Raw genomic sequence first — 25640 nt, 5'->3', positions numbered from 1 at the left:
CAGCTATTATCTGGTCTCATATTCTTGCAGCAGTACACCTATGACCGCTGCCCAAATCCAATGCCATATTACCTGGTTCCCCAATGATCAGGCGGTATAAGTAAGACGTGTTGGCCAATCCTATCACACAGGTTGGGTATCTGATTGTGCCTATCTGTCCATATCCAAGTCGCGTTGGAGCTTCAATCATCATCTTCATCCTCATATATCTTTGACTTCTTCGGAGCTTGATCCTCGTCCATCTCATCCTCATCATCCACAATCCGTACCCTCTTCAGCGCCCTGTTCGTCCTCACCTCCGCTCGATTTGCGTACGCTTCATCCACTCCTCCATCCTCGGCCAACTTCGCATATTCAATCCAATCCGGTAGCTTGCCCAATATCCGGTTGTATTCTTCTTGCACTAAATTCAAGCTTTGGGTTACCTTCTCGCGCTGCTCCTCACGCGTTGGCAGCTGCATCAGCACATCGCAGTTGCGGTAGAAGATGCGCTCCTTGACAAGCATGCGCCAGAAATAGTATTTTCGGTCATTCTCGTCAGGGGCGTTTTCCTTTTTGGCAATCCGCAAAGGGGTACGGTGGCGCACAGGGATTGTATTCAGAAGGTGCATTTCTGTAAGGCGGGAGAATTGGCGAGAAGAGATTTTGAACTTGCGGCGGAGGTGGGCGGCTTTGGTCTGGTCGACGAGAATGCTGGTTGGGATCAGATCCTTACGTTTGAGGCGATCAGAGGGGATGGTTTCGGGAAGGGAGAGGGATTGCCAGACAGGGTCGGAGGAGAGGCGGACGAGGTCGTTCCAGTCGCGCATGTCGTCAAAACGTTCGTTGGGATCCTCAACGGTAATTTCAAAGACGTTTTCGTCTCGGAGAAAGTCACGGACCATCGCTTGGTATATATGCGAGCCGATGGACTGATGCTGATAAGGAGGGAGAATGACGAATTGTGAGATCCGCTCCCTTGAAGGCTGCTTGTGGTCGTCGAAACCTGAGTCCACATTTGGTGTGCCGTCACTATTGATTACTGCCGCAGGTGGCTTCCAGGACTTTTCTAAATCAGCTGCGTTGCCGTTCGTAGACTCCGGTTGTGTGGGAAGAGCGCCGATGGTCTTCATAACTTCCAAGCACGGCATAACCCATAGTCGATACGATGTGGCAAAACCTGCAAAGATGTAAGGGCTAATATTCGTCAACTCATCATCGCTTTCTTTGAACGGAGTGACATCATAGGCAAGGAACAACTTCCACCGTCGAAGGGTCCACTCGTCCTCGGTAGTGGTTTGTATCACTCCACCTTCAATGAAGAATGGGATGAGTATTTGAAAGTTCCTGAATATTTCTAGAGCCCTGGGATCAGTAAGTGTGGTCTGCCAGACCTCGTAGGTGCTCGTAGCATGCTTCCAGCGGCGAACGAGCTTTCCAGGAGGTCGCCATTCTGGGCCATGTATATCTTCAGGGTAATTCTCCGAGAAGTCGACTACCATCACTCATATTAGTAAGAGGTCTGTAGCAAGGTTAGCATGGGCAAACCTACAATCAGGACAGTAATCCAACATCATCTTTTTTACGTCCATAGGCTGAGTCTCGCCGATAGGCTTCCATTTCTCTTTGTATTTGATGGCGAATCTGGGCTTCATATCGGTGGTCCTGAAGCGCAGATCGAGCTGAAGTTTCGAGTAGCCCAATATTGCCTCATCCTCGCCGAATATAGGATATGTGTGCCGGGGGTGGAAGGGCTTTTTGAATACTGGAAATTTTTCGGGTACAACGTAAGAATGGTCGCCGGGGCGGTACATGTTCAAATCGAAGGCGTCATTTGAGCTCACAATATCTACTCCGAAGTTAGAGTAGTAATTGCAGCCACAACGGGGTAAGCTCACATTTCTGGATTTCCTCCATCATGCGCGATGCACGCCCAGTTGTGGCGAGATTATGTTAAGCCTTGAATGGCTAGATCCAGTCAGTGCAGTCGCAGAATCAGTCAGGGTTTTACGAAAGAGATGTTGCTAAATCCAAGAGGAGAAGTGCGTCAAACACAACCTGGCTAGGTGCATAGGACCAAAGTGAACGGCAGATGCTAAACCGCGACTGCGACGCGCGTGTTAGTCGAGTTCGCGCGCAAGGGAGCTAAAGTAGTTTTAGTGGGGCCGCACAGGGCAAGTGCAGGTTCCTACTTCAGCCCTGCGGACAGAAAAAGTGCTGACTTGGCACCCCAATGAGGCCTTAGCGGCTGTACTGTGGTGAGGCGTGAGGAATATCGTGAACGATGAATTGGGAACCTCCAAACGAACCGAGAATCATTGTCGAAGACTGCGCTACCTCACATCAGAGTCGGGATCTGTGGTGTTCATGCTTGAGGTGACCTACTATTGGATAGCCTGTATATGGTAGACGGGGTCATGATATTCTCCTAATATCAGACGCATAGAGCCATACGACACCACCGGTTACAAGCTTCCATACTCCACGCCTCGCCATGTGGGACGGTCTCTTTATGCTGCTCAGCTTGAGCATCGTGATGGCGATCGCGTTAGTGATTTCTCGATCACCCGTACCCATACAGATACTGACAACCCACCAGCTCATTCGGTGCCGGCTCCCTCCCACTCGCGCTCAGCCTCTCCCCTCAACAACTACGGATGATCACAGCCCTAGGCACAGGCGTCCTCGTCGGCACCGCACTAATCGTCATCATCCCAGAAGGTGTCGAAACACTGTACTCCGCCCAGCCATCCGAGTCCCACGCCCACGCCGAGTCCGAAGAACTCGAGCACGATGCGCACACCTCGCATAAAGAACCCCACGCCTGGGTCGGCATCATGCTCGTCCTGGGCTTCATACTCATGTATCTGATCGATGTGCTCCCAGATGCCCTCTCACCTTCGCGTGATCTCTATCAACCGCTCCATATCTCTCTCTCAAACCTCTCCCGTGGCCTTCACCGCGCCGACTCACCAACATCCGAAACACCTCCTGAATCAGAGCCACCCGCGTCCAAGAGCACCGCGACATCAATCGGCCTGATCATTCATGCGATTGCCGACGGTATCGCGCTCGGTGCCTCTAGCACCACCCCTTCAACGTCTCTATCCTTTATCGTCTTCATCGCAATAATGCTACACAAAGCGCCGGCGAGTTTCGGGCTTACGAGCGTGTTGCTGAAACAAGGCGTGTCGAAAAGACTCGCGCGAACACATTTGGCCGTGTTTGCGCTGGCGGCGCCCACAGGCGCGATAGGGACGTGGATTGCGGTGCACATGCTCGGGGGAGGCGACAGTATAGGAGACGAGGGCAGCATGGTGTTTAGTACGGGATGCGTGCTGATATTCTCCGGGGGAACGTTTCTGTAAGATTCACTTTACTGCTGCCAATTGAGCTAGTTGTGTGGAGATGACGTTGCTGACTTGATACACAGATACGTCGCCATGCACGCAATGCAGGAATCCAACTCACCGCATGGCCACCACGACACAAACGGATACGGGGACTCGTACGGCGCACGGCAGCATTCGAACCACGCGCCCAAGAAGCAAACAGCAACAGAGGTGGCGGTGATGGTTGCCGGAATGCTCGTCCCTCTGCTAACACAATTCGGACACGCGCATTGAGTAAACATATTCTTGTCGACATTGTATGTAAAGTCAACACCATCAGTCTGGGTACGCCCGATCCAGCGCGGCGTTAGGAGTGGCTAGAGGTTTATACTGTATTTGGGTGCGATCTCCGGTATCTATATATGTCCTGTCTGTACAAATTTGAGCTTGGACCAATATAGTGAACAGTGTATAGTGAATAGGAACACCAACACAACAACGCAACCGTGCCATGTCAGCGTTATTAACACATCTATCCAAAGGATAGACTAATATAATCAATCATATCCACCAGTATTTCATGACCCCGGTGGGATAGTCGACTGGCTAACATCCTAACTTCCCCACCGAAGTAGTGAAATATCTGTTGGGGCGCAGAGGCGCATGTTCGACTCCGGACATGAGCTTTTTGTTTTCGTGTTTTTCTTTTCTGTTATTAAGAGAGATTTCTCTGACCTACTACTCCCCAGGGTGACACGGTAGGTCGTGTGATACCTTTACCTTGTAGTCTGTACATGTTTTGATGCTAGTTTTTTTTCCTATTTTCAGTTCCGCTACATGATGTCACGAATATGATGATGCGGTGTTGGAAACATTCATAAACTACTTACTATAAAAGTAGGGTACGAACGTTAAGGTGTCTGCTTTTTGGGTTAAAAGGTGTGGAGCAGGTGACCCCTGTGCATACACATCCACTAACGAAGTCCACGAGGAATGATATGAAAGATAAGGGGGCTTCAAACGAAGTATATGATAATAGACATGACAAATCATCCAATTAGAGACACATAGCACTGAAACACGACCGTGTGTATGATTGTACCATGGTGTCTATCTGCTGTTTAGCACAGGCCTGGAAGTGTACACAGCCAACTTTAATCTTCTTTGATTGTTCTAGCGACGACCAGGTCTTTTAGGCTTTGAGAATGCCTGTTTCGTCTCAACGATGGTTTCCTTAAATTCGTCCTCAATGCTTTGGGCGGTCACGTCTGCTGGATTGGAGGCCTCGAGCTATCGCATCGTTAGTGCCTGTCTCATACTAGCCGTACTAATGAGTCAGGTTGGTACTTGCCTTCTTTGCAATTTCGATTCCTGCCTCAGAGGTGGCGAGTCCACGCACACTTCGCTCCGAGGTAGCATAGATCATGCGTTCCTTGATTTTTGACGTTGTAGGACAGGTGTATATGAAGAGAATCGCATCATTCGTATGCCTGTAAAACGAATATCGAGGTTCCGTTGACGAGATATCATTTGAAAGTGAGGCCGGAGTTGCACTTTTTGTCGAATCCAACACAACCGTCTCCGTCGGGATATCAAACTTCTATTCCACCGTCAGCATTCCCATCTGAACACTCAGAGGCAACTTACCAGTTGCACTAGATTCGGCCCGCCGTTCTTAAGGTCCCTCAAGGTATCCACCACCCGGTCACCCACACGTATGTCCAGAGTGCCCCCCGTATGGCCCCGTCTGCTCCCCGTCCCCCCGCTCTCCTTCGCCTCGGCCTCCTTGATCCCAACCAAGTCCCTTTCTTCCTGCGTCAAGGGCTGGTCCAGCTGTACATGCTTCTCATGCTTTCTCCATCCTTCCTCCGTGACTTCATCTGCGCGTTCGACCCACACATGCTCACCGAAATGCTCGCTACCCAGTTCTCGCGGTAAGCTCAATCTCGTGCTCGCGAAGAGTGTCTTCTGGCGTACGGGTGCAGGGAGCGGGATGTAGGTGACCAATACTAGTTCGCCGGGCTGGGACGTTGCGGAGAGGGAGTCAGGGCGGCGCAGGATGATATAGCGGGCGGCGTCGGGCTTGAGCTGCGTGGAGAGAGCAGACAGATCGGCGTAAAAGGATGAGGTGCCTGGGAGTGTGGACGAGGGAACGAGGCGCTCGGATTCGATGCTAATAAGTAGACCACGCTGCGAGGGAGAGGAGAGAAGGTTTTGGAAGGCGGCTGTGAGCTCTGCAGAGGCTGAGAAGTGTCAGTCCCGTATGACCGAGCTCAGGGACAGGGAAATGCGGACCTGATATTCCGGATTGCATGATGTGTTGCGGTCTTCACAGCGCGGCCAGAGGATTGAAGGAGGGGTTTGAGGGAGAGGGAGAGGAGTTTGAGCGGCTGAGTATCAATTGAGGAGGTCAGGAGGGCATCCAATACGGGTCGTGTTGTTCCTGAGTATGACCAGGGAGAAATTCAATTGGTTTCAGAGTGTTTGTGTCGGGAACATGAATGCAAAGTTATTCAACATTGAATGCTGAGGAAAGCAGCTCAATGGCCGTATTACTCTGCTCGTATACTGTAGTACCTTGGCTACGTGGGGCAACTAATCCATCCAATGGTGGGGGTGTGGCGGTGGCTGTGAACAGTAAGAGCCCCGCCAAGGTTGCCGCGGCTTGCGATGTCGAATGTCAAATTCAAGTTTGAAGCTAATCACTTACGCCCGTCTTATGTACAGAATGCGGTCTATGTCAATCGGAGCCTGTAAATCATGATCGCCTGCTCGAGATTCACATGTGGTTCGACGCAACAACAACAGACAAGACACCAATACGATCGCACAAAATGATACGATATGGATAGCAACAAACCCTCTATACCAGGTGCTTGCACAAGCCGAGCTACATTTCCCATCACGCCCCAGCTCTACTCTTCATATTGACCGCCAGGCAACATATCCCGCCCATTTTCCAGAAGATTCTTAAGGTATTCGTATACGGTGAATGTGACGGCCTGACCAGGTGCTACACGCATGACACGAGGCGTAATACCTTTATAGAATGCCTTGGCGCCTTCTTGTTTCCACATATCACTGGTATAAGTTAGCTCGGATGTACCATTCTGTGCTTGTATAGAATATCTGACTTACCTTGCAATGCTCACAATGCGTTGTACTGCCGATACGCCAGGTTGCGCAGGGCTTCTCTGAAGGCGAGTCTTGATCGTGTCGATTGGCGCGTTACTAAAAGGACCACAAGCCCCAGATATCAGACCAACGATCGCTGTTTCCCAGCCTGGAAGATCTGTTGTGTTGTGGTACTGCTGTAGAAACGAGCGGATTTCGGTGTATGCTGTGAAATTTGCTAGGGGAAAGGATGTCAGCCTCGTCAAACTTGACGACCTCCTGAAAATCCCGTAGCGTACCTGCTTGATTGGTGCCCTGTCTTAATGCTGTCAAGGACACACCGCGCCATAGAGCGCCTGGGCCCTCTTCCTTGATGACAGTATACAGGCAATGGGCCGCATTTCGGTATTTGGGAACATCCAGGGGATCCGCCATCGAGTGATGCTGCGATTGCAGACGAATCTTGACGACCTCCATAGGAGTCACCACCACCACGGCCTCAGTCACACCAGCTGCAAGACCAGCTATGAAAGTAGTCAGTCGGCGAAATTGGACCACAAAAGGGAGTCTATAAGCATGTCCTTACCAAGAAACGTCCTTTGGCTAGTGATCTTTCCCTCCTTGTTCGCGAGAGCCTGCTTGTACCAATCGTACGAAGTAAAACGGATCGCCATCTTAGGTACTATACCAGTGACAACAGCCCCCAATCCTTTGTAGAGACCCAAAGGTGTTTCCTTCTTCACGATCTCTACACCTGTGGTAAGAAAGCCTCGTTTCTTGGCCTAGGCATGCTTCGTCAGGGCTGTTGCGCAAATTGAGAGTCGTGACAGATCTGAGGATCTATGATGATGGTACATACACCTGGTTGCCGTGCTCGTCTCGACAATTGCATACGGACTTTTATTGTGTCTACGGACTCATCAGTATTGCCTCTAAGTCCGTAGCACTAATTGACGACTGACCGAGGGGATGACATATGAGGGCTTCCATCATACCAGCACCACCACCAGCTATAGTTCTGATTAGCCATAAATTCAACCTCAAGAGCAGTGCTCCATGTACCAATAAGATTGGTAGCTGCCGAGGCAGGCTTTCCACGAGGCCCTGATACACTCTTCGCCGACATGTTTAAATAACTGTATTTTTAAGATGCAGACTTATAGTAATAGTCCTCTCTAAATACGATAGAAGAGGATAACAACGGTAATCGGCTGTATGGGTGAACCCTATTGTTGAGCAGATATGGGCGCTTTCGGCTGATGGGGTTACGCTTTCGGCAGTATGTTTCGACGTTACAGTAGCTGTAACGATATGCGCAATGCACGGCGCAAAGAATCCAAAAGTATTGGAGAGGAAGTCTGAGTCAAGGCAAGAAGGAAGAAGGACAATTGAGACATAAAATAAAAAGACTCGGCATTCGACAGCCCAAAGGCACAAGATCGCTGGGATGAAGCTCTTCGAAGCTACTTTGGGCCGACCAAGCTCCAGTAGCCGAGGACCAGTGAGAGGGCGCCTGCATCCAGACCGAGCACGCTGAGGACATCCATAACCCCATACTTTGACGGGAGGATCAACATAGCCGAGCGATTGCTCAAAGCATTGGACCGTTGAGGAGCATCTTTGTTATTGTAAAGGGCGATACAGCCCAGCTTGTCGTTCCTACACGTCACGAATATTGCATATCGCTGATGGTGATGGCTCAAGGACGAACTGGCACATGAAATGGCAGAGAAGACCCTGAACGTCATCAGCACGCGATTCAGTTCACCCCAATGACGAACCATGGTTGAAGAAGCTCTCGTCTGTGCAAGGGCTCATCATGTTCATGTTTCGTGTTCAGGTGACTGATCTTCACATGTCTCGAGTCTTGAGACAAGCGCGTGTCCCCGTGTTCGCGACTTCGGCGACAGTCGGAGCACACTGGGAGCTGGGCTTGATGGCTGGAGACTCTATGACCTATCCTTGATTGACTAGAGCTAGGTATGTTGTTCGGGACCTTGGAGCCACGATGGTGGTTGCAGACGGGGGGAAAGTGTATCAGTTGAGTGATGAATAAGAGAGAGAGTGTGTGTGTTCATCTAATGAACGACACACATCCAAACGTCGTTGCCTCGATGCTTGCGTTCCTGAATCTTGAGGCTACAACGCGGGGTTCGGTACTCCGTGAACTTGTGCGATTTCGGCTATTGTACAGCGATTGATCATTGCCGCCGTCCGGACACGCGTGCCCCTGAAAGTGTCTACTTAGTATGCAAATAGCATCCATGCAATACTCATCCATCGATGGATCTATCTCAATCAGCTATCCAACTATTCACAATGAAAAGAGAACATATTCAGAAAACAGCCGAGTGCTTCAAAAAACGTGCTACTGCGGTAGTTGAATGCTCATGAAGCTCGCAAGCTCTGCTTGAATTGACACGCTGTTGTGTACGGCTTCGTCTGACGATGCGAAGCCAACCTCTATATACAAATCATACCAACACCCATCCTATTGCATCGCTTTCGAATGGCTCTGTACCTGTACCCATCACGAAACCGTCTTCAATGCCCTTGACACCATAAACCATCCCAGAAGAAGTGAAAAAAAAGAAACCCTAGGCGTTGCTTGCTTTTTCGGAGGCCATCATATCCACTCCAAATATCTGTCTTCGCTCACTGTAGCCATCCCTTTTTACAATGACAACGTCGCTCTACGCGTATTGACGGAGTCGCGCTCGACATGGAAAACATATGATATTAAACAAACGAGATCGGCTATGTCGCTTCGTGCGTGCTAGATCATAACTTTGCGTCAGCATATGTCTGTTCCGAGAGTTGCCTCTCAGATCATCACAGTCTGAGCTTTCACAGTCTCCACAGGTCCAGCAGTCTCTATATCGCTGATGTGCTCCGTAGAGTCTCGAACGTCTGATGACTGCTTACCACTCCTGTATTTTTCATCCGGCGGTGAAGCTTCCCCCGGCCTCTCCGTACCCACATCCCGAACCGTCACGGGTATCGTGAGATTGCTTATTTGGGAGGCAGATCGTTGCCTGAGGGAGATCTGCCCGCTTGCCTCTCCTCCGCCATTGGCACCATTTGATATCTCCTGACTCAGACTTCTTTTGATTGCTGCGCTCCTATTCGTGGCCGTAGATGATTTGGTCCTCAGTCGCGCATTAGGTAGAGGTCTCGAGTCTTCGGATTCGTCCTGATCGAAGACTGCCGTCGAGGGCCTTCGCTCTTCCTCTTGAGCTTGTTTACGAATCTTTAGACGATCCTCTGCTGGCATGCTTTGCCACTCGGATCCGAAGGTGATGACAGATGCCTTCTTTCCGTGGACAGTGAAGCTGCCCTTGGCTCGCGACAGACTTTCGCTAACCGCGCCATCATCCGTGACAACTGTGGAAGAAGACTCCTTGCCTTTGCCGGATCTACGATGTCCACTGCCAGAATCGCGTAAGGTGCGCTGAAGACTGCGGCGCACTTTGGAACGTGATTCGGGGCTCCCTGGTTGGGTCATTGGCCGCTCCGGTTCCGACTCGCTTGCGGATCCGGGTCTGTTCTCTGCGCCAGTAGTGGCTTGATCACGCTTCTCTTCATCTGGTGTTGCATATCGCGACGGAATATCAGGCGTACTACCATTAGGTGGCTGTTCGCCGAGAGTTGAAACAGAGCCATGGCGATGAACACTTTCTTGCAATGAAGACTGACCCACGCTGCTCGGGATAGAGCCGCGATGTTCCATCCGGGGGCCAAGCTTTGGACTGAAGGAAAGAGGGGGTAGCTCCCAAGTACCCGGTGCAGCACCGGGACTTGATTGCTGTGAGTGCAGAGGAGGCGTCTTGAATACATCATCGCTCAACATAGGATCATCGTCTCTCGAAGACTTAGTGCCGGGTCTTGCAGAGGCTGTGGGTGAGTGAGGGGTCTTATGCATACTGGCATTAGAGCTAGCTTTCGAGCCGAGCTTTGCAAGCGCCCCCTTCCTTGATGTTTTCGTTTTTGGCGATGTGGTACTGGCAATTTCCTGAATTCTGGCTTCCGTCTCTTTGGCTTGCTTTCTTTCCTCTTCAAGATCCATGAGAAGTATGTCTCGATGACACTTCAAGCGCCAGATCTCCACCCTGACCCATTTCATTTTGGCCGACATCCTACCCGCCGTATGCACTATCTGCTCTCGCGTCTTCGGCTGAATTGGTGTTAGTAAGAGGAGGTGTCGTGCATCCCGCTCTTGGGCATTCAGCTGTTGCACATATACTTGAAGAGCTTCTTCCGCCTCGGCAATTTTCCTTTGCATCGTATCCCTTCTCGCCGTCATGATCTGTGTCGCGAGCTTAGAATCTATCTTGCCACTTTGAATTGTAACATCTCCGGTCGATGTTTGTACTGTGTGTGTCGAAGCAGTGGAGTCGAGTCGACGTATACCCCGGCTCCTCTGACCTTCGTAGCTGCCGCCAATGAGACCGCGCGGCCTGACTGTGGAGGTTTCAAAGGTAGCTGTGTAATTGATCTTGCCAAGCCAATCGTTCATTTCAGCCTCGCTTTCAGCTCGGAACATCTCTTCAAACCCGCTCTTCGCAAAGACCGCGAAAGCATGCTTGTGGTTCTTGTAGCTCATATCCTGTAGAGCTACGGATCCATCCATGGGTATAACATGGTCAGGCTTGAAATCCGAGACAGCGGGCTTGAACACGACAGGGGTACCAGACCCATGCTTCTGATGAGCTTCGTATTGGTGCATGAGTTCCTTTGCCCAAGCTGCATTCTTGAAGAATGAGAGACCTGACCTTGTCAGAATAGCGGACCATTCATGCCAGGGAGACCTTGTCGCCTTTCGCTTCACATCCTTTCGTAATAAGATGCCAACTTTCGTGACGTGCATCTCGACGACTCCCACTTGGGCTTCTTCCGGCCTATCGATAGTGGACTCATGCATGAAAGCTTCCGGTCGCGATCTCGCAGAAACAATTTGGATGACACCATATCTTGCAAATGATGAATGAAGACGCTTCACGTCAAGATCCTGCGCTGTTCCGGAATAATTGTAAGGGTCAACTGGGTGCACGACATCTTTGATCGCTGGTCGTAGTATTTCGACCTTCGAATCCATGATGAGCGTGTACGGGTCGATCGGTTCTTTGATCGCTTTTCTGGCTGGGTCATTAATGGGAGTCTTGAGGAGCGCGGCAGCCCGTTTCGACTTCTTGGTACTCTCGCGGAAGTCGACGCCATCTTCAAAGTGTATAAACGGGGTGTAGAGAATATTATCATAGAAGCACGCCAGGACTTCTTCAGCGACTCCTTCTTGAGCAGCATTCTTCACATAGTCTGCCTTCTGCATTTTTCGTTTGTTGTTTTTGTTGAAGACGTCCGTGTGTAATATGACGATTGAGAATGTGATAAAATATGTCTGATCTGGGTCTTTGAAAACTCCAGGGTTGCATTCGTGATAGCGATCTGCAAAACTCTGTAGTACCCTGTCGATTTGTTGGGTTTCTTTTGGCAGTTCCACTTCCAGTAACAGTTTTCTGACCGACATATCCAACGGTTCGCCAAAGAAAAGAAACTTTCTCATGTAACTTCGCAGGACGGCATGAGAAAACGCGTCGTCGGTTTTGGACATGATACTGGCAATCAGACTTCGATCGACGCATTCTTGTAGCCTTTCCAGGTACCTGCCCGGTGGCTCGCCCTCTTCTCTTTTGGGTACCACCAAGGCCTCCCGACTTATGTTGAACGAGTTTGTATGGGAATTTATTCCTGGAGTACCACCGCTATGGTTCGGCGAGTGTGGTTCCGAATTGTGTCGTATTCGATGTCCAATACCGAAAAGAGTGCTGAGACTGCTTCGACCAGCGGTAGAAGTTGAGTTACGACCACTGTTGACGAATGGTGGGGTCGGGGGAGGGATGTCATCCGACCTTCCGCCCAAAGAATTGACTGTTGATGACCGACCTCTTCTGCCAAGTCTCATAGGCGCAACAGGGGATGAACGAGCGGAGCGAGCGGAATGAGTGGAATCGTTACGGAAGAGTGGATTTCGGCCGAAGGCAGTTCGTGATGGGGATGATTGGTTCTGTCGAATGGTGTTGTCTCCATTGGACGCTCGGTGTATCGCAGTGAGAGGAGGACTTTCCTCGCCGGGAGAACGATTGGGTGAGCCAGAGCTTATTCCCCCAGTGGAGGCACGAGGGGTTGCAGGAGCTGTATCAGGAAACTGCGGAGGAGGTATCTTGACAGGTAGAGGGAATAGGGATGGGCGAGGTTTATTTTTCCGCTGGAACTTGAATAGGGAAGAGTGTTGAGGTTGCTGCCGTGATGGTTCAGCGAAGGTGATGTGTTCTGCGGAGCCCGAGCTTCCATCTGAGCGTGATGAATCGGAAATGCGAGCAGGAGGTGCAAGCGTAGTAACATGACCTTTGTGTTGGCCCAGAGCGCTCGACTTCGAGTTTCCTGCAGTCGGTTTGATGCGATCATCTAAGCTGATCTTGGAACTGTTCGCGCCGCGCAGACTTCCAAACACACTTCTTCGATTGTCCGTACTTATGCGCAGTTTGTCCATAGATTTTCGAGTGACGCCATGTGGCCGTTCGACAGAGTCGGGATCAAATGACAACCGCCTTCGAGCCATGTTGGCAAATCTACCTCTTTTCTTCGGCGCCTTTTCCTCCATGCTTTCTTCGACAGTTGGGGCTGTAGTGATTATTTGAGGGGCTATGAGGCAAGCATTACGTTAGCAGGTGTCAAACCATGAGATGTCGCGAAAGAAATACCTGGTGGTATGGATGGCACCGGTGGCGTGCCTTTAGCCTGCTCTTTTGCCTTTATAGACAATTGTGAGTCCGAGGCATGTCTGAACCGGAGCATACTAAATCTCTGGGTCTTGGGCGTGGACTGTTGGATTGGAGGAGATGGTGGTCTTTCGTCCTGTGAGATGGACCAACGAGGCACATCCTCTGCATCGAGGTATCTGTCGTCCGTCGAGGCAGCACGATCAAAATTGGAACCGTCAGCGACCAATTCATTACTCCTGGAAAGGTTTACAGTGCTTCGTCGGTTGGGTTCTCTGTCGCTCCGATTCGTCTTGAGGCCCTTGAGAGGCATTGCAGTGTGATGGGTATGGGCAGATCATCTAGAGTATGTGCGCGCGCGATATTCCAGACATGTTCCACAACTTTCTAATGATGCGATGGAGCGCGTACGAGTAGCAGAAGCGGTCAAGGGCGGTACAGAGAGACGTTCCTGATCGTACGTGTCGTGCGGTGTCGTGTGAAGGAAGGGCTAGTAGGGCTGATGTGGAGAGCGAGCAGTGGTTCGGCGGGACCCGCGACGCAATAGAGACAAGAGCTGAGGGGTCGATAAACGAACAAGTAGCGACGTAGAATGTGGACGCAATGGAGGAGAAGCGAGTGTCGTCTGGGGGTGATATTAATGAAGAACACGTCGAGCAGCAAGACGATTGAATGGTAATTGAAACTTTGCAGCGGAGGTGCTCCTGACCCGAACGCTCAGCTCTAGCAGGAGGTAGCCCGAAGCCGTCGCGGCGTAGCCCAAGTAATAATTATGTATCCCTATCCCTATCCACACAAGCCTAGCCAGGCAAGGTATGGCTGTGTGCCACGACTCAGCGAATACAGGAAGAAGCAAAACTTAATGCGATAATCCTTGGGAGTAGTTAATGATACATGACGAACCGTGGCGTCTGAACCAGAACCTTGTCAAGTCGTAGACAAAGGCTGTCTCACGGTAGCGTATTTCTATATACATGTATATCCATCATACCATGTAATGGATGGTCTTGAGGCAAATTAAGGCAATAGGGCCGTTTTGGTCGAACCAGATTGCGAAGAAATCTAATAATTCCTGACCACGTTGTCCTTTTATTAGCGGGCTAAAGTGGCCATCCATGTTTTGGGTGACTTGGTTGGTGCCTCACGAGTGCCTGAATTGATGCCTTGATCAGTGGTGCTTCAATTAATTAGTGTCTGAGCTGTTGATGCCTAAGGTTAGTTAGTCTTAGTTTGCGCGTCTCCACCTCCTCTTCTCGACGGGCAGCACTGGGCGCATTTTTTATCTCCGCCTTCCCCCCGCTAGGCTTCCTCCACATCACCAATCTATCCTCAACAACCTCAATTGTCCTTATGCGCGTCAACTTGTCCTGACCGTGCAATCGCTCGCCACATCGTATGAGCATGCTTGGTTGAACAGAAGTACCAACTCTCTACTTGGCGACAGTTCAGAGCTATAGCATGCGCCTCTTTACCTCTTCTCTTGTGGGGTGCCTCCTCATCGCCTCAGGACCGGTCGCAGCGTTACCTTCCTTATCAAGCTTCACCTTCCCTACGGATTCTTCGTCTCCTTATAAGACCCAAAGCTCGTGGCGGCGGCTATCGAACAGCATTATTGGTCGAATATGGCAGGCTTCGGAGGTTCAGGCACCTATACAAAACAACCATAGGACAGATAAGAGCAAAGTTCTTCCTGGAAAACTCGTGGCAAGTTACGGTCAGGATGTGGTTTTGCGATTCTCAATAAGCTCTGCTGAAGAGGCGCAAAGCTTAGCTGAGGCATCAAATATTCTGTTTCTAGATGTCTGGGACTTCGGCCAAACTTGGGCGGACATTCGCATTGCGAAGGACGTGGTACGTTTGTCAGAAGAGCTCAAGGCACAAGTGTATGGCTGACTTAGGTTCTTTAGATACCGTCGCTGCTTGGATTGCTACCTCAGTCCCTACAAAGTAAACATATAGCTTTAATGGATAATCTAGATCTCGCAACTGCCATCATCGACACATATCCTTCGACCTCTGCGACGAGTCCACACGACACGATTCACTTTACACCTTCCCTTGGACCACGTTCGCCTACGACGGACAACATCTTCTTTCAATCCTATCAACCATTATCTGTGATCGAACCATGGATGAACCTTTTGGCTTCAATGTTCCCCACCCACGTACGGCGCATAAATGTTGGCATCTCTTATGAAGGCAGAGATATACCAGCACTTCGTGTAGGCGTGCATCCGGGAGGTGAAGAGATTCCACACCAAAAGCGTAAAACAATTCTGATTACCGGCGGTTTACATGCTCGCGAATGGATCAGTACCAGTACGGTCAACTATGTAGCGTGGAGTCTCATTACTTCATACGGTAAAGACCCAGCCACAAAGGCACTCCTGGAGGCCTACGATTGGGTGTTCGTCCCTACATTGAATCCAGACGGTTATGTCTACAGCTGGGAGAGTGACCGACTCTGGCGGAAGAACCGCCAGCCAACCTCGCTTCGATTTTGTAAAGGTATTGACCTTGATCGCTCCTTCCCATATCAATGGGATGGCGAATCAACAGCCGGAAATCCGTGCTCGGAGTCATATTCTGGTGCCACGCCTCTCGAAGGTGTTGAGAGCCAACGCTTCGTCGAATGGGCGAAGAATGAGACTGAGAATAATGATGTCGAGTTCGTCACTCTCCTGGATCTACATAGCTACAGCCAGCAAGTCATGTATCCATACAGCTACACTTGCACATCGGAACCACCGACCATCGAAGATCTAGAAGAACTAGCGCTAGGCCTCGCAAAAGCGATCCGCCTTTCCCACAACGGCCACGGCCATATGTACCATGCCATCCCAGCTTGCGAGGGCAATGTTGCTACCAAGGACTCGAAGGACCAGAATAACAAGACATTCTTCCCCCGCATAGAGTCTGGAGGTGGATCCTTACTAGATTTCTTCTACCATGAAATGCGTGTCAAGTATGCGTACCAAATCAAGTTGCGAGATACTGGTAGCTACGGCTTCCTTCTGCCCAAAGAAAACATAGCTCCGACCGGCCGAGAGATCCTCGAGGCCGTGATGTATCTTGGCAAGTTTCTGCTAGGAGAGGTCGGCTTGCAGGATGAAAGCACGGGAGGCGACGTCGTAGCGGGCGACAAGACAGACCTTCTTCAGGACAAGAATGTATCGTCAGACTTTGAGGATTGGCACAACGAGTGGATACAGGACCGACTGGACAGTGAGGAGCAAGAAGAGGACGAGCCCGTGGCCTGGGAACTCAGAAGACGAAGGCGACGCTGAAAAAACCTCCTTGATAGTATTCTTTGGAAACAATATTCTAATTCGGATTAATGATTTTGTGTTTCGCCCTCTCACCCCAGGCACGTAGTGCACGTAAAGTGTTCTAAATTTGTCTGTACATGCTAAGCACTCGTGAAAGCGTGTGGACGATCACCAAGCAGTCCTAAAGGTTTCAGGTAATGCGAGCATTCATATTCGTATTGTTATTAAACTTTTTGTGCGCTGCACAACCAAGCTCGCGAAGTCCATACCCAACGGCCCAGTGGGAGTTCTAGGTATACCTAGGTAAGGTAACACTTGCACCCACCGGGAATGGATGAAAGCCTTTGGGGGTAATTAATCATATATATAATATGGCGGGGAAACCCAGCTTCTTCCAAAGCATCCGGTAAACCGTATTGCGGCATGACTAGTGACGCAGATTGAGGGTTACGCAGGCAGCGTGTCTATTACTCGCCTCCAGGCTAGCTATCCATCCCTCCTCCATCCATGCCAAATTCTTCGCAATGACCTGCGCATAAGGTCCTTAATATCTACCACCCCCGGTGCTGCCCCGCCGGGAGCGGTTCGTCGATGGACTGCCTAATTTGGTAGCAGGGTATTACGTATTGTCATGCGCTCTCGTTGTATGCGAAGAGTTATCCTGGTATGACGATCATTGGATCATGTATGCATTCACCACTTGCCTTGCTTCGCAGCCCAGGTACAGATTGACGTATAAAGTAAATCGCCGTTTCCTTGATACACACCACAAGTCTCCTGGAAACACGACCCCAAGACGTCCCCAATGAGATTTTGAGAAAGCAATCAGACTGAGGCTCTTCCAAGTCCATCATCACCATCATGGCGTCACTTACACAGTCCTTATCACTAACGGCGCTGTCCCTTGCCGTGCTCTGCGCGACACGAATCTCCGCCCAAACATTCGGCGCAACGCCGCTGATGGGCTACAACTCGTACAACCAACTCGGCTGCACGCCCACCTCGTCCACCATGGAATCCGCCATCAACGCCCTGTCCTCTCGTGGCTTTGTCGCCGCCGGATACACGTACTTCCAGATCGACTGTGGATGGTCGGCCTCGGACGGGGCGCGCAATTCGAGCAGCGGCGGCGCGCTGGCGGTGGACACGACGAGGTTTCCCCGGGGACTGCAGGCGTTGAGTGATCTGGCGAGGGCCAAAGGGATGCAGTGGGCGATGTACAGCGATGCCGGGGTGCGGATGTGCGATACGCGAGTGCCGAGTCCGGTGCTTGGGAGTTTGGGCAGCGAGGGCGTTGATGCTGAGTATTTCAAGAGTCTGGGGACGGTTTATGTGAAATGTAGCTCTTGATGCTTAAGACAGAGGGGAAGGATGCACCCGGCTAATTTTGCTTGCAGATGATAATTGCTATGTCGACGGCCCTGGTGCGAACCAGAATGCGCCGAAGGATCCCCGTACGGACTTCGTATCGCGCTTTTCGGCCATGTGGAATGAGCTAAAGCGTGTAGGTATTCCGGGTATGTTGGTCTGTCAATGGGGTACGCCGTATGCCAGCTCGACGGGCTTGCAAGGGCCGAATTCCTGGACGAGAGGGATCAGTACCTCGTTCAGGCTTTCGGATGATATTGCAACGGGCTGGGGAAACGTATACCGGATATACAATCAAGCGATCCATGTAGTCAAGTCTGGGCTCATCGGCCCAGGACACTTTGCAGATGCGGATCTGCTGGAAGTTGGGAACCCGGGGATGACGTTCGATGAGCAGGCAAGTCATTTCGCCGCATGGGCGATGCTGAAGAGTGCTTTGTTCGTGTCGACGAATATCACTGCCCTGTCGACTGAGCTGCTCAATGTCTTGCAAAACAAGGATCTCATAGCCATCAATCAAGATTCCGCTGGTAAGCCCACCACGCTTGTTCAACGATACACGGGTGATCACGACGTATGGATTGGGGACCTTGCGAACGGTGATAAAGCTGTGCTGGTCGTTGACTTGAGCAATGCCGCACGCCAGCTCAGTGTCCCGTTCTCGCTACTGGGCATCATGTCTGCGAATGCAAAGGATCTGTGGAGTGGTACGACGACAAATGGTGTTACGTCTTTCAGTAAGAGTGTCAAAGCACATGGTTCGATCGCACTGCGTCTTTCTGGTATCAAGACATCTTCGACTGCTGCGCCAACATACAATTTTACTGCTGCCTCGAAAGGCTCTCTCGCGAATGGTGCAAACGTTCAATCTTGCTCCGGCTGTACGTCGAAGAATAAAGTCGGAAACCTGGGATCTAGTGCCAACGGACGGCTCACACTGTCCAATATTCGAACTTCGCAAGCAACTCAGGCAGTTGTGTTTGACTATATCAACGGTGAGATTGGCTACCTTGGCGGAAGTAATAATGAACGTCTTGCGAGTATCAGCGTGAACGGAGGGACACCAAGGACAGTGAGCTTCCCCGTGACAGGATATAATTGGGATGCAGACGTCTACAAAAGCTACGCAGTGGAGCTGTCGGGATTTAGTACCACAGGCGTCAATACAATTGCAATATCAGGATCCGGAAGTGGATATGCGCCAGACTTCGATCGTATTGGGATTATAGCGTAGAATAGCGAAAGAGACCATATGATAGGCCTACATCGCACGTATCGAATCTCTGCGCAAGCAGAATAACCAATTGGCTTGTGAACGTTCCCTTGTAGAGACTCTGCAAAACTACCCCTGGCTAATCGAGCCCAGGTTTTACAGACCGCTTAGAGCAAACGGCAACACATCTATCATGTTCCGGACAGGGCGGTCCAGTGAAGTTGTGATGGGAAGTAAGAATGTCATCGAACCAAGTAGGATCTTCCAATTCCGGAGTCCAGCTTTCTCCATTATCAGTGATCTTGATGTCTCGGTCGATGTATCTTGTACGAGGCCAATAGCCATCTGATAAGAGATATTAGTATCGATAGACTCATTAAGTTGCGACGATTGCATACCTCTGTTCTCAGTTTCAATCTTTTCCCGAACAAACAATCGCCTTTCCATGGGATGTGTTTGTTTCCGTCGTTGAGATGGCGTTGGAGGCCCATCTAAGGCAATGTCTTCCGGATATAAGCCAAGAGAGTAGGCACAAAATGGCTCTCCAGGCCTGTAGTAGCGGGTATATACCCTAATATCCTCCTTCGGGGAGCATACTTTGCAGTTGCATGTGCATTTACTTTTATTTCTGTTCTCGATGTGCCAAATTTGTTGACAGTGGCGACAGAATTTCGCGATGTGGGAATACCATCCAGGTATGATCCTCGAGTCATCGGTAGTTGTAACAACGTTGGTCAACAAGCCTGATACATGGCGCGAACAAACATGCATCGGTAGTTTAACGACATCAATACTATTTCCAGAGCGATCAGAGGCCGCTATGATTGCAGGACTAGTCGATGAATTGAACGCCTCTGGCCGTAGATGCACCTTTGGGGTACATAGAATGCATAGTCTGAGGGACGTAATGTCAGCTGCATTCGACAGTCCGTGAAACCTCCGGGCGCAATTCTTGGAAGCATCGTGTTTGTCGACTTGTTTGGTGCAGGCGTTCAGCTGTTTGCAAACAAGCTTGAAGTTCAGGAGATCCCGGAAAGCAAGGTATTCGCTAATGATGAGCAGCAGCTCTGGCGGCAAAGTAAGAAGAGAAGTTTCTGGCTTGGAGCTTCTGAAGTTGATATACTCAGTCTGAAGGTCCTGAAACGATGTCATTGGAACGGTCTTAGGAGTTCGTTCAATAACGCCGGGGCTGCCTTGAGAAATGCGGTAACCTTCGTGCGATGCGTTTATCTGCATTTCTTTCATGGAACAATATAACCAGAATTGATGTTAATTAACCTCTGTTGCGAATGATGCACGACTAGGGGTCTGACGCCCTAGGAATCAATGAAATAAGATACTCACACTCTTCAATAGAGATTCAAGAAACAGATTTCGTGGTTCAGAAGGAAGGTCCTTTGTATGGTCGAGGGCACGTGGGAACCTACTGTGCCTCTTTGTTGAGGCAAGAGAATCCAATGACAGAGGTGAAGGGCTCGGAGACAATACGCGCCCAACAAGAAACGCCCACGCCCAGCTGGCCTTATACGTGAAGCTCGTGACGCTTTCCATGATTATGATCATCTTCGAAAGGTGACTTGGCACGGAGAACAGATTCACGTAGAGGGTTGCGTCGAGGACTCGAGCGAGCAGACATTGCCATGAGGGCGTACCCTCTCGTGGTAATGCGACGTTATGATAAGATCTGGATCAAAGGAAGACGGCAGCTGTGTTGAAGGTAGTAAAACAATCAGGTCTTATGACGGGAGGTGGTGACGTGCAGCTGAGGCACGGGCGTCTAAAGGTCATCTTCCAGTCTGTAAGCATGGTGACTTGAAAGCAGGACAGATATCAGCCAATAGAACATGTAATGAGATATGGCAGATAGGAGCATTCATGGAGGCTTTGGAGACGAGAGTTGCAACCAGTGACCTGTGGTGATAGGACAAGGATGAAGTGCGTTGGAGGTTTGTTCTCGTTCTAGGGAGCGGGCCGGTCCCGACAAAAACGAACATACTCCAGCTTACAGCCTGTCCACGATGCGGTGGTTGCGTTTAACTTTGTAATTACGCGGACTGTCAGCCAGCTTGATACTGCAACGAGTCATTTCTGGTCATAGACACTGTCGTCGTCCTCATCCTTCCATATAGCTTCTTCGTACTCGCTCTTCACTTATCATGACTGATGCCTGCATAGACGGGCCGACGCAAAAGTGGTGCTCAACGCCTGACACACCAGACAATCTTTGCCAGACGTACAGAGTACTTCCTCAACACCGGCATCGTTATTGACAAGATCCGTCTGTTGGTCGTCTTGGGATGTAACACGCTTGGAGTAGCGTGGAACATACGTCTTGCTTGCCACGCTTCCAGCTGTTATTTTGGAGCTGAGTTTCATCATTCGTGATCTATTGATCTCTTGACCGAATATATAGTCTGTTGGCCTCCGCAGGGTTATAGCAGAATCTAAATCTAGATAATTAGTTACTGCCAACGTGCATCTGATGCTGTCCCATGCACATGCATGGACCCCCTCCCCCCAATGGCGGGGTTCGTACATAGCACCTGGGCAAGGCTCAAGCTGTCTCTAGCTCTCCCTACCACCATGATCAGTGTCCTCTTTTCATTTTTGCGATGCCTGCCATACTTGAGTATTCAGCGGACACTCTACAACGACTGTATCTTCTGTGTCTCGAACAAGCCGACATGCTTCTGAGTCCCGATTAAGGCGAAGAGCAATGGGTGCTTGTATGCTTGTATGCTTGTATGCAAAGCGCCATCTTGAGTGAAGAGTACGAGTCCCGGCCAACCCCGCGGGTATTGGGCTGCACCCCTGCCATTGCTACCGTAAAAGAAGATGCGAACGACAGTCGTGATAGTGATAGTCTGATAGATATGCAGTGAGGTGGGGTTCCAAGGCTGGCGTGCGTGGCCGGCATGGTATGGTGCGCAGAGTCTCACAGACGACTGGCGGCATCGAGTCGTGATAATTACGTCCTTTGTACATGTTGCACTTCTGTAGGTGCGTTTCAAGCTCACTTTGCTTTGCACATCTCTAAATTTCAAACATGGACGAGGAAGCGTGTCAAAGTGTAGACGGGACGAAGTATGGCGAGCCGGCAGACTCGGAGGGACCAACTAGCCAGATACGGATCCCTCATAGGCACCGGAGGAGTCAATTATACCGAGAAAGCACACCCACGCAGACAAGCAGACCTCTTTTGCGTCGGGAGACAGAACGCCATAGCCAAGTTCCCGAAAGATGTGGATGTTTATGTGTATCGAAGATGACAATTGGAAGAAGTGTTAGGTTGATAACTAAGTTATAGTAGTTAGGTCGACAATGAGCGAGCGACCTGCCCGAAAGCCGCTCGGGTGTCCGCCTAAATCTCCTCCCGTTGGCCGCCGCCATGGATCCCACCGTTGGCCTGGCTTTGCCTCCACTGTCCACTGTCCACTGTCCTTTATTCACTACATATCCACTTTCCACTACCCACTACCCACTACCCATTGTCCAGGCTCTCTCCCTTTTGCATGACTGATGCTCCGCTGCAACCGTGATGGCCAGTCGGTCGGTCTTGGTTCCATCCCCTCCTCCCACACCCTCTGCCTAACTGCCCTCCCCCCTCTCAGTTCCTTGATTTGAGTCCTTGAAGTTTTTCCGAGAAGTCGAATTGCAGCTCTGCAGACTGTATAAAATTATTTACCTGCTACTTTCACGACTGGATAAACAGTCGGTATAGACTATTCCCACTGGCCGCGGTTACATGCTTGCAGGTGCTGTAAAATAAAAATTGGGGGGAGATGTCCATGTTAAAATTGCCTAGTGCTATCCGCCGGATTAGCGTGGTTATAATATCATTACCTTAACACTTCGTCCCCCAAAAAAGCCCTCTCACATCCGCGCTCTCCACTGCACCGAGTCCTTTTTCTCCTCCTCCTACTACTCCTCCTACTCCTCCACTCCATTCCGTCTGCGTCCGCCACTTATACGGTCGCTTCATCTTCAGCGTCTGTTTGTATATACCCCATCCTCGTCGTTGTCGGTTCTTCTCCCGCCTGGTTTCCCGTTAAGCCCGTCGTCCGAGGTAAGCAACGACTCGTGCATCCCTCTTCCAGCTTCCAGGGTCGTCCGTCCCGAATTTTTTTCGCCCGACTTCTGCCTTCGCATCACTTCATCTCCCCTGTGTCTCTGCTCATATTGAAGGCCTCCACCGTGTGTGACGCTGCTGATGTATCATCGTTAACTCCTTTGTTTCTTTAGATTCACAGTCCTCCGTTCGAGACGTCATTCCGCTGCTCTGCATTATCGCTCGATCTATCTTGGACATAAACCACTATTATATACCAATATCTCCAAGACCTTTGTCCCATACTTGGACATGTCTTTCTTCGGTGACAACTCGCAATGGAATGCGCCAGGCCGTCAAGCCACATGGGAACAGCCTCCACCACCATCTCGATCAGGTTCGATACCATTGATTGCCACGGCAAGATTCGCAGATACTAATGCTCAAACAGGAGCCAGCTCTACTGTGCAACGAGACGAGCCTGGTGCTTTCCAATCTCAATTCGAAGGTATTTACCGCCCTTTTCGTCCAAGAAGACAAAAAATTCGTTAATGTCACATTGATCACACGGACACAACTGCAAATGGAATGCTAACTCATGGCGCTTCCAGAGGTTGAACGAGCGGCGGACAATCTGATGAAGAGCGGGAAGATGTTTGGTCCAATGGGTGGACAAGCCCCCCGTCGCGACTCAATGCCGCCTCCTGTTGCTGGCCGCGGATACCCGGAATTCGGTATGCAACCACCTTCCGCACCTCCCACGATAAAAAACTAAATATAACAGATCCCCGCATGGGTGGAGGTCCACAACGACACCATTCTGTAAGCGACTATGACGGTATACGCTCAAGCTCCGCTTCGAACCTGCAAGGCTTCTACGCCACCCAACGGTACGGGCCTCGGCCAAGCGAAGCCGACTCAGTGATGCAGGCGAAACGCCGTATGGCTGCTCAACGGGAAAGGGAGCTAAGGAACTACCACCAAGAGCAGCAGTACAACAGGAGTAAGAAATCCGATTCTGGTCAAGATGCGTAGGAATACCCTGGTTAACTAGGTTCCATAGACGCTTCTGGAGCAAAGTCCGATCGATCCCTTAGCCCCAATGCGATGAGTGAAGATGAGCGCCGTGATCTCATCGCTCGCCAGCACCGAGCCTTGTACGGCGACAACGCCCAGCTATACAACCCCGATGGTAGCTCTCGTCAAAGCAGTCAAGATGCCCGGGTTGCAACTTCAGTAGGAGGCCGCGGTCCATCTCCGCTAGCCTTTGATCCTTTCGGCATGCAAGCCCATGGAGGCCACAATGATGGCTCTGTACAAATGCCACCTCGTGATCATGCTAGCAAAGATGCTCCTGCTGGTGCTCAGCGTTCTCGTGCCAACAGCAACTCGTCTCCCTCCTCTCAACCAACGGCTTCATTCAACCTGTACGATAACGCACAGCAGTCTAGCCGAACTTCAGCCTCCTCACCTGGCGGTTCACCTCCTCGTCAGGGTGGTAAGGCTTCTAATAATGCCGGCGTCGCTCCAATTGGGACACGTCCATCTCAAACTCAGGGCTCGGCTGCAAACGCCATGAACAAGCGATCTACCACGCCACTTCCCTCTCCATTGAGCTATGGCTTTTCAGCGAATGGCCAGAGCAACAATGAACGGTCTACATCCGCTTCTTCGAACCCTGCAACTTCGGCTGCAGACAAAGGCGTAAACATTGGATGGGGCAGCAACAGCGGAGTATGGGGATCTTCAAAGAATACCCTTGGTGTTCAGGCTCCAGTGTGGGGCTAGTGCTTGTATCAAGCAAAATGGAGTTCTCACATTGCGGAGTTCTAGCATTTCAGGTGTCCCGGGCATTAATGACGGTCTTCTAGGGGCGTGGGAGAGGACTTGTAAGCAGGTTTCGACTATCCGTCGGATGGCGTGTTTCTCTGCATACATAGGAGCATTTGTCGCTTGTGGGACGTATGAGGTCGTTTGGCACCGGTGTTTGTTCCGTCTTTGGTTGGTGCAGTGCTTATGGGAAGGATTCATGGCTGAAATTTTGCTGCAATTGTCATCAGTGGGCGGTCTCGGGCGGGAACGGATTTATTTCTACTCTGTTCGTTCTTCTCTCTGCACGGAAAGCGCTGAGTTCTCTTTAATATCTCCTTGCCTCGAGTATGTATATTGGCTGGTTGAGATGTGGCATGGGTATGCAGGTGGAGTTCGCGGAAAAAGTCAAGACTCTGTGTCTGGTGTTTCACTTAATACAAAACTCGGGACGGACTCTTTCTCAGATTCGGTGCATTTTTAGAATCCATACATAGCTCTATGGTTGCTCAAGTGTCTATCTGTGTAGGGAAGACTATCATGGGACGCCCCAACTAATGCCACACGAATCAGATTTTTCGCACCGTAGTGACTATTGTAGACCATAAAGTAAAATGTCGGCATACGAGTAATGCTCATGTTATTGTATGGCCACTCATTGTTTTGCCCCTTTCGGTCGTTGAGGGTCTGGTCGGGCTAAGCGAGGCCAGCCAAATGGACGGCGTTAGTGGC

The 25640-nt window shown here is 50.6% G+C and overlaps 10 protein-coding genes across 10 annotated transcripts; 4 read left to right on the top strand and 6 right to left on the bottom strand.

Moving 5' to 3' along the window:
* Positions 1-182: 182 nt before the first annotated feature.
* EJ05DRAFT_482276 (acyl-CoA N-acyltransferase) lies at positions 183-1896 on the bottom strand (the record flags this gene model as incomplete). Its single annotated transcript, XM_033745154.1, has 3 exons — positions 183-1474; positions 1532-1828; positions 1878-1896. The coding sequence occupies 3 exons, from the start codon at positions 1894-1896 to the stop codon at positions 183-185; spliced, it is 1608 nt and encodes a 535-aa protein (XP_033605930.1).
* Positions 1897-2213: 317 nt separating this feature from the next.
* Positions 2214-3804, top strand: EJ05DRAFT_472371 (Zinc/iron permease). The gene is made up of 3 exons (XM_033743173.1): positions 2214-2526; positions 2579-3343; positions 3413-3804. Exons 1-3 carry the CDS (start codon positions 2474-2476, stop codon positions 3603-3605), a joined length of 1011 nt encoding a protein of 336 aa, XP_033605929.1. The 5' UTR covers positions 2214-2473; the 3' UTR covers positions 3606-3804.
* A 279-nt stretch (positions 3805-4083) lies between these two features.
* EJ05DRAFT_40010 (actin monomer binding protein-like protein) lies at positions 4084-5718 on the bottom strand. Its single transcript, XM_033741415.1, has 4 exons — positions 5607-5718; positions 4959-5554; positions 4663-4911; positions 4084-4601 (listed from the first exon to the last, which is right to left on the bottom strand). The coding sequence occupies exons 1-4, from the start codon at positions 5623-5625 to the stop codon at positions 4485-4487; spliced, it is 981 nt and encodes a 326-aa protein (XP_033605928.1). The 5' UTR covers positions 5626-5718; the 3' UTR covers positions 4084-4484.
* A 508-nt stretch (positions 5719-6226) lies between these two features.
* On the bottom strand, positions 6227-7551 carry EJ05DRAFT_491316 (mitochondrial carrier; the record flags this gene model as incomplete). The annotated part of the gene is made up of 7 exons (XM_033745969.1): positions 6227-6392; positions 6450-6663; positions 6725-6949; positions 7012-7207; positions 7285-7334; positions 7388-7435; positions 7488-7551. The coding sequence occupies 7 exons, from the start codon at positions 7549-7551 to the stop codon at positions 6227-6229; spliced, it is 963 nt and encodes a 320-aa protein (XP_033605927.1).
* A 337-nt stretch (positions 7552-7888) lies between these two features.
* Positions 7889-8209, bottom strand: EJ05DRAFT_496296 (uncharacterized protein; the record flags this gene model as incomplete). Its single annotated transcript, XM_033746366.1, has 1 exon — positions 7889-8209. The coding sequence occupies one exon, from the start codon at positions 8207-8209 to the stop codon at positions 7889-7891; it is 321 nt and encodes a 106-aa protein (XP_033605926.1).
* Positions 8210-9034: 825 nt separating this feature from the next.
* Positions 9035-13850, bottom strand: EJ05DRAFT_39852 (uncharacterized protein). Its single transcript, XM_033741408.1, has 2 exons — positions 13184-13850; positions 9035-13124 (listed from the first exon to the last, which is right to left on the bottom strand). The coding sequence occupies exons 1-2, from the start codon at positions 13512-13514 to the stop codon at positions 9250-9252; spliced, it is 4206 nt and encodes a 1401-aa protein (XP_033605925.1). The 5' UTR covers positions 13515-13850; the 3' UTR covers positions 9035-9249.
* A 645-nt stretch (positions 13851-14495) lies between these two features.
* Positions 14496-16741, top strand: EJ05DRAFT_507062 (uncharacterized protein). The gene is made up of 2 exons (XM_033747878.1): positions 14496-15052; positions 15109-16741. The coding sequence occupies exons 1-2, from the start codon at positions 14660-14662 to the stop codon at positions 16486-16488; spliced, it is 1773 nt and encodes a 590-aa protein (XP_033605924.1). The 5' UTR covers positions 14496-14659; the 3' UTR covers positions 16489-16741.
* Positions 16742-17331: 590 nt separating this feature from the next.
* EJ05DRAFT_530224 (glycoside hydrolase) lies at positions 17332-19072 on the top strand (the record flags this gene model as incomplete). Its single annotated transcript, XM_033748957.1, has 2 exons — positions 17332-17809; positions 17868-19072. The coding sequence occupies 2 exons, from the start codon at positions 17332-17334 to the stop codon at positions 19070-19072; spliced, it is 1683 nt and encodes a 560-aa protein (XP_033605923.1).
* Positions 19073-19131: 59 nt separating this feature from the next.
* EJ05DRAFT_39776 (uncharacterized protein) lies at positions 19132-20565 on the bottom strand. The gene is made up of 2 exons (XM_033741398.1): positions 19450-20565; positions 19132-19396 (listed from the first exon to the last, which is right to left on the bottom strand). Exons 1-2 carry the CDS (start codon positions 20294-20296, stop codon positions 19191-19193), a joined length of 1053 nt encoding a protein of 350 aa, XP_033605922.1. The 5' UTR covers positions 20297-20565; the 3' UTR covers positions 19132-19190.
* A 2846-nt stretch (positions 20566-23411) lies between these two features.
* Positions 23412-24887, top strand: EJ05DRAFT_482269 (uncharacterized protein; the record flags this gene model as incomplete). Its single annotated transcript, XM_033745153.1, has 4 exons — positions 23412-23607; positions 23711-23833; positions 23884-24102; positions 24163-24887. 4 exons carry the CDS (start codon positions 23412-23414, stop codon positions 24885-24887), a joined length of 1263 nt encoding a protein of 420 aa, XP_033605921.1.
* Positions 24888-25640: the final 753 nt, after the last annotated feature.

Source organism: Pseudovirgaria hyperparasitica, assembly GCF_010093815.1.
Source record: "Pseudovirgaria hyperparasitica strain CBS 121739 unplaced genomic scaffold EJ05scaffold_1, whole genome shotgun sequence".
In the NCBI taxonomy this organism is placed as follows: domain Eukaryota; kingdom Fungi; phylum Ascomycota; class Dothideomycetes; order Acrospermales; family Acrospermaceae; genus Pseudovirgaria; species Pseudovirgaria hyperparasitica.
This window is presented reverse-complemented; position numbering and strand designations above follow the sequence as displayed.

Excerpts from the sequence above, each read along its gene's own strand:
- EJ05DRAFT_472371 (XM_033743173.1), top strand. The coding sequence starts at position 2,474 with ATGTGGGACGGTCTCTTTATGCTGCTCAGCTTGAGCATCGTGATGGCG. Across the intron at positions 2,527-2,578 it reads AGCATCGTGATGGCGATCGC|CTCATTCGGTGCCGGCTCCC; the intron begins GTTAGTGATTTC and ends ACAACCCACCAG. Across the intron at positions 3,344-3,412 it reads TTCTCCGGGGGAACGTTTCT|ATACGTCGCCATGCACGCAA; the intron begins GTAAGATTCACT and ends CTTGATACACAG.
- EJ05DRAFT_40010 (XM_033741415.1), bottom strand. Across the intron at positions 4,912-4,958 it reads GGCCGAATCTAGTGCAACTG|AAGTTTGATATCCCGACGGA; the intron begins GTAAGTTGCCTC and ends ACGGTGGAATAG. Across the intron at positions 4,602-4,662 it reads GAATCGAAATTGCAAAGAAG|CTCGAGGCCTCCAATCCAGC; the intron begins GCAAGTACCAAC and ends ACGATGCGATAG.
- EJ05DRAFT_39852 (XM_033741408.1), bottom strand. The coding sequence starts at position 13,514 with ATGCCTCTCAAGGGCCTCAAGACGAATCGGAGCGACAGAGAACCCAAC. Across the intron at positions 13,125-13,183 it reads GGTGCCATCCATACCACCAG|CCCCTCAAATAATCACTACA; the intron begins GTATTTCTTTCG and ends CTTGCCTCATAG.
- EJ05DRAFT_507062 (XM_033747878.1), top strand. The coding sequence starts at position 14,660 with ATGCGCCTCTTTACCTCTTCTCTTGTGGGGTGCCTCCTCATCGCCTCA. Across the intron at positions 15,053-15,108 it reads TTCGCATTGCGAAGGACGTG|ATACCGTCGCTGCTTGGATT; the intron begins GTACGTTTGTCA and ends TAGGTTCTTTAG.
- EJ05DRAFT_39776 (XM_033741398.1), bottom strand. The coding sequence starts at position 20,296 with ATGAAAGAAATGCAGATAAACGCATCGCACGAAGGTTACCGCATTTCT. Across the intron at positions 19,397-19,449 it reads GATTGAAACTGAGAACAGAG|ATGGCTATTGGCCTCGTACA; the intron begins GTATGCAATCGT and ends ATCTCTTATCAG.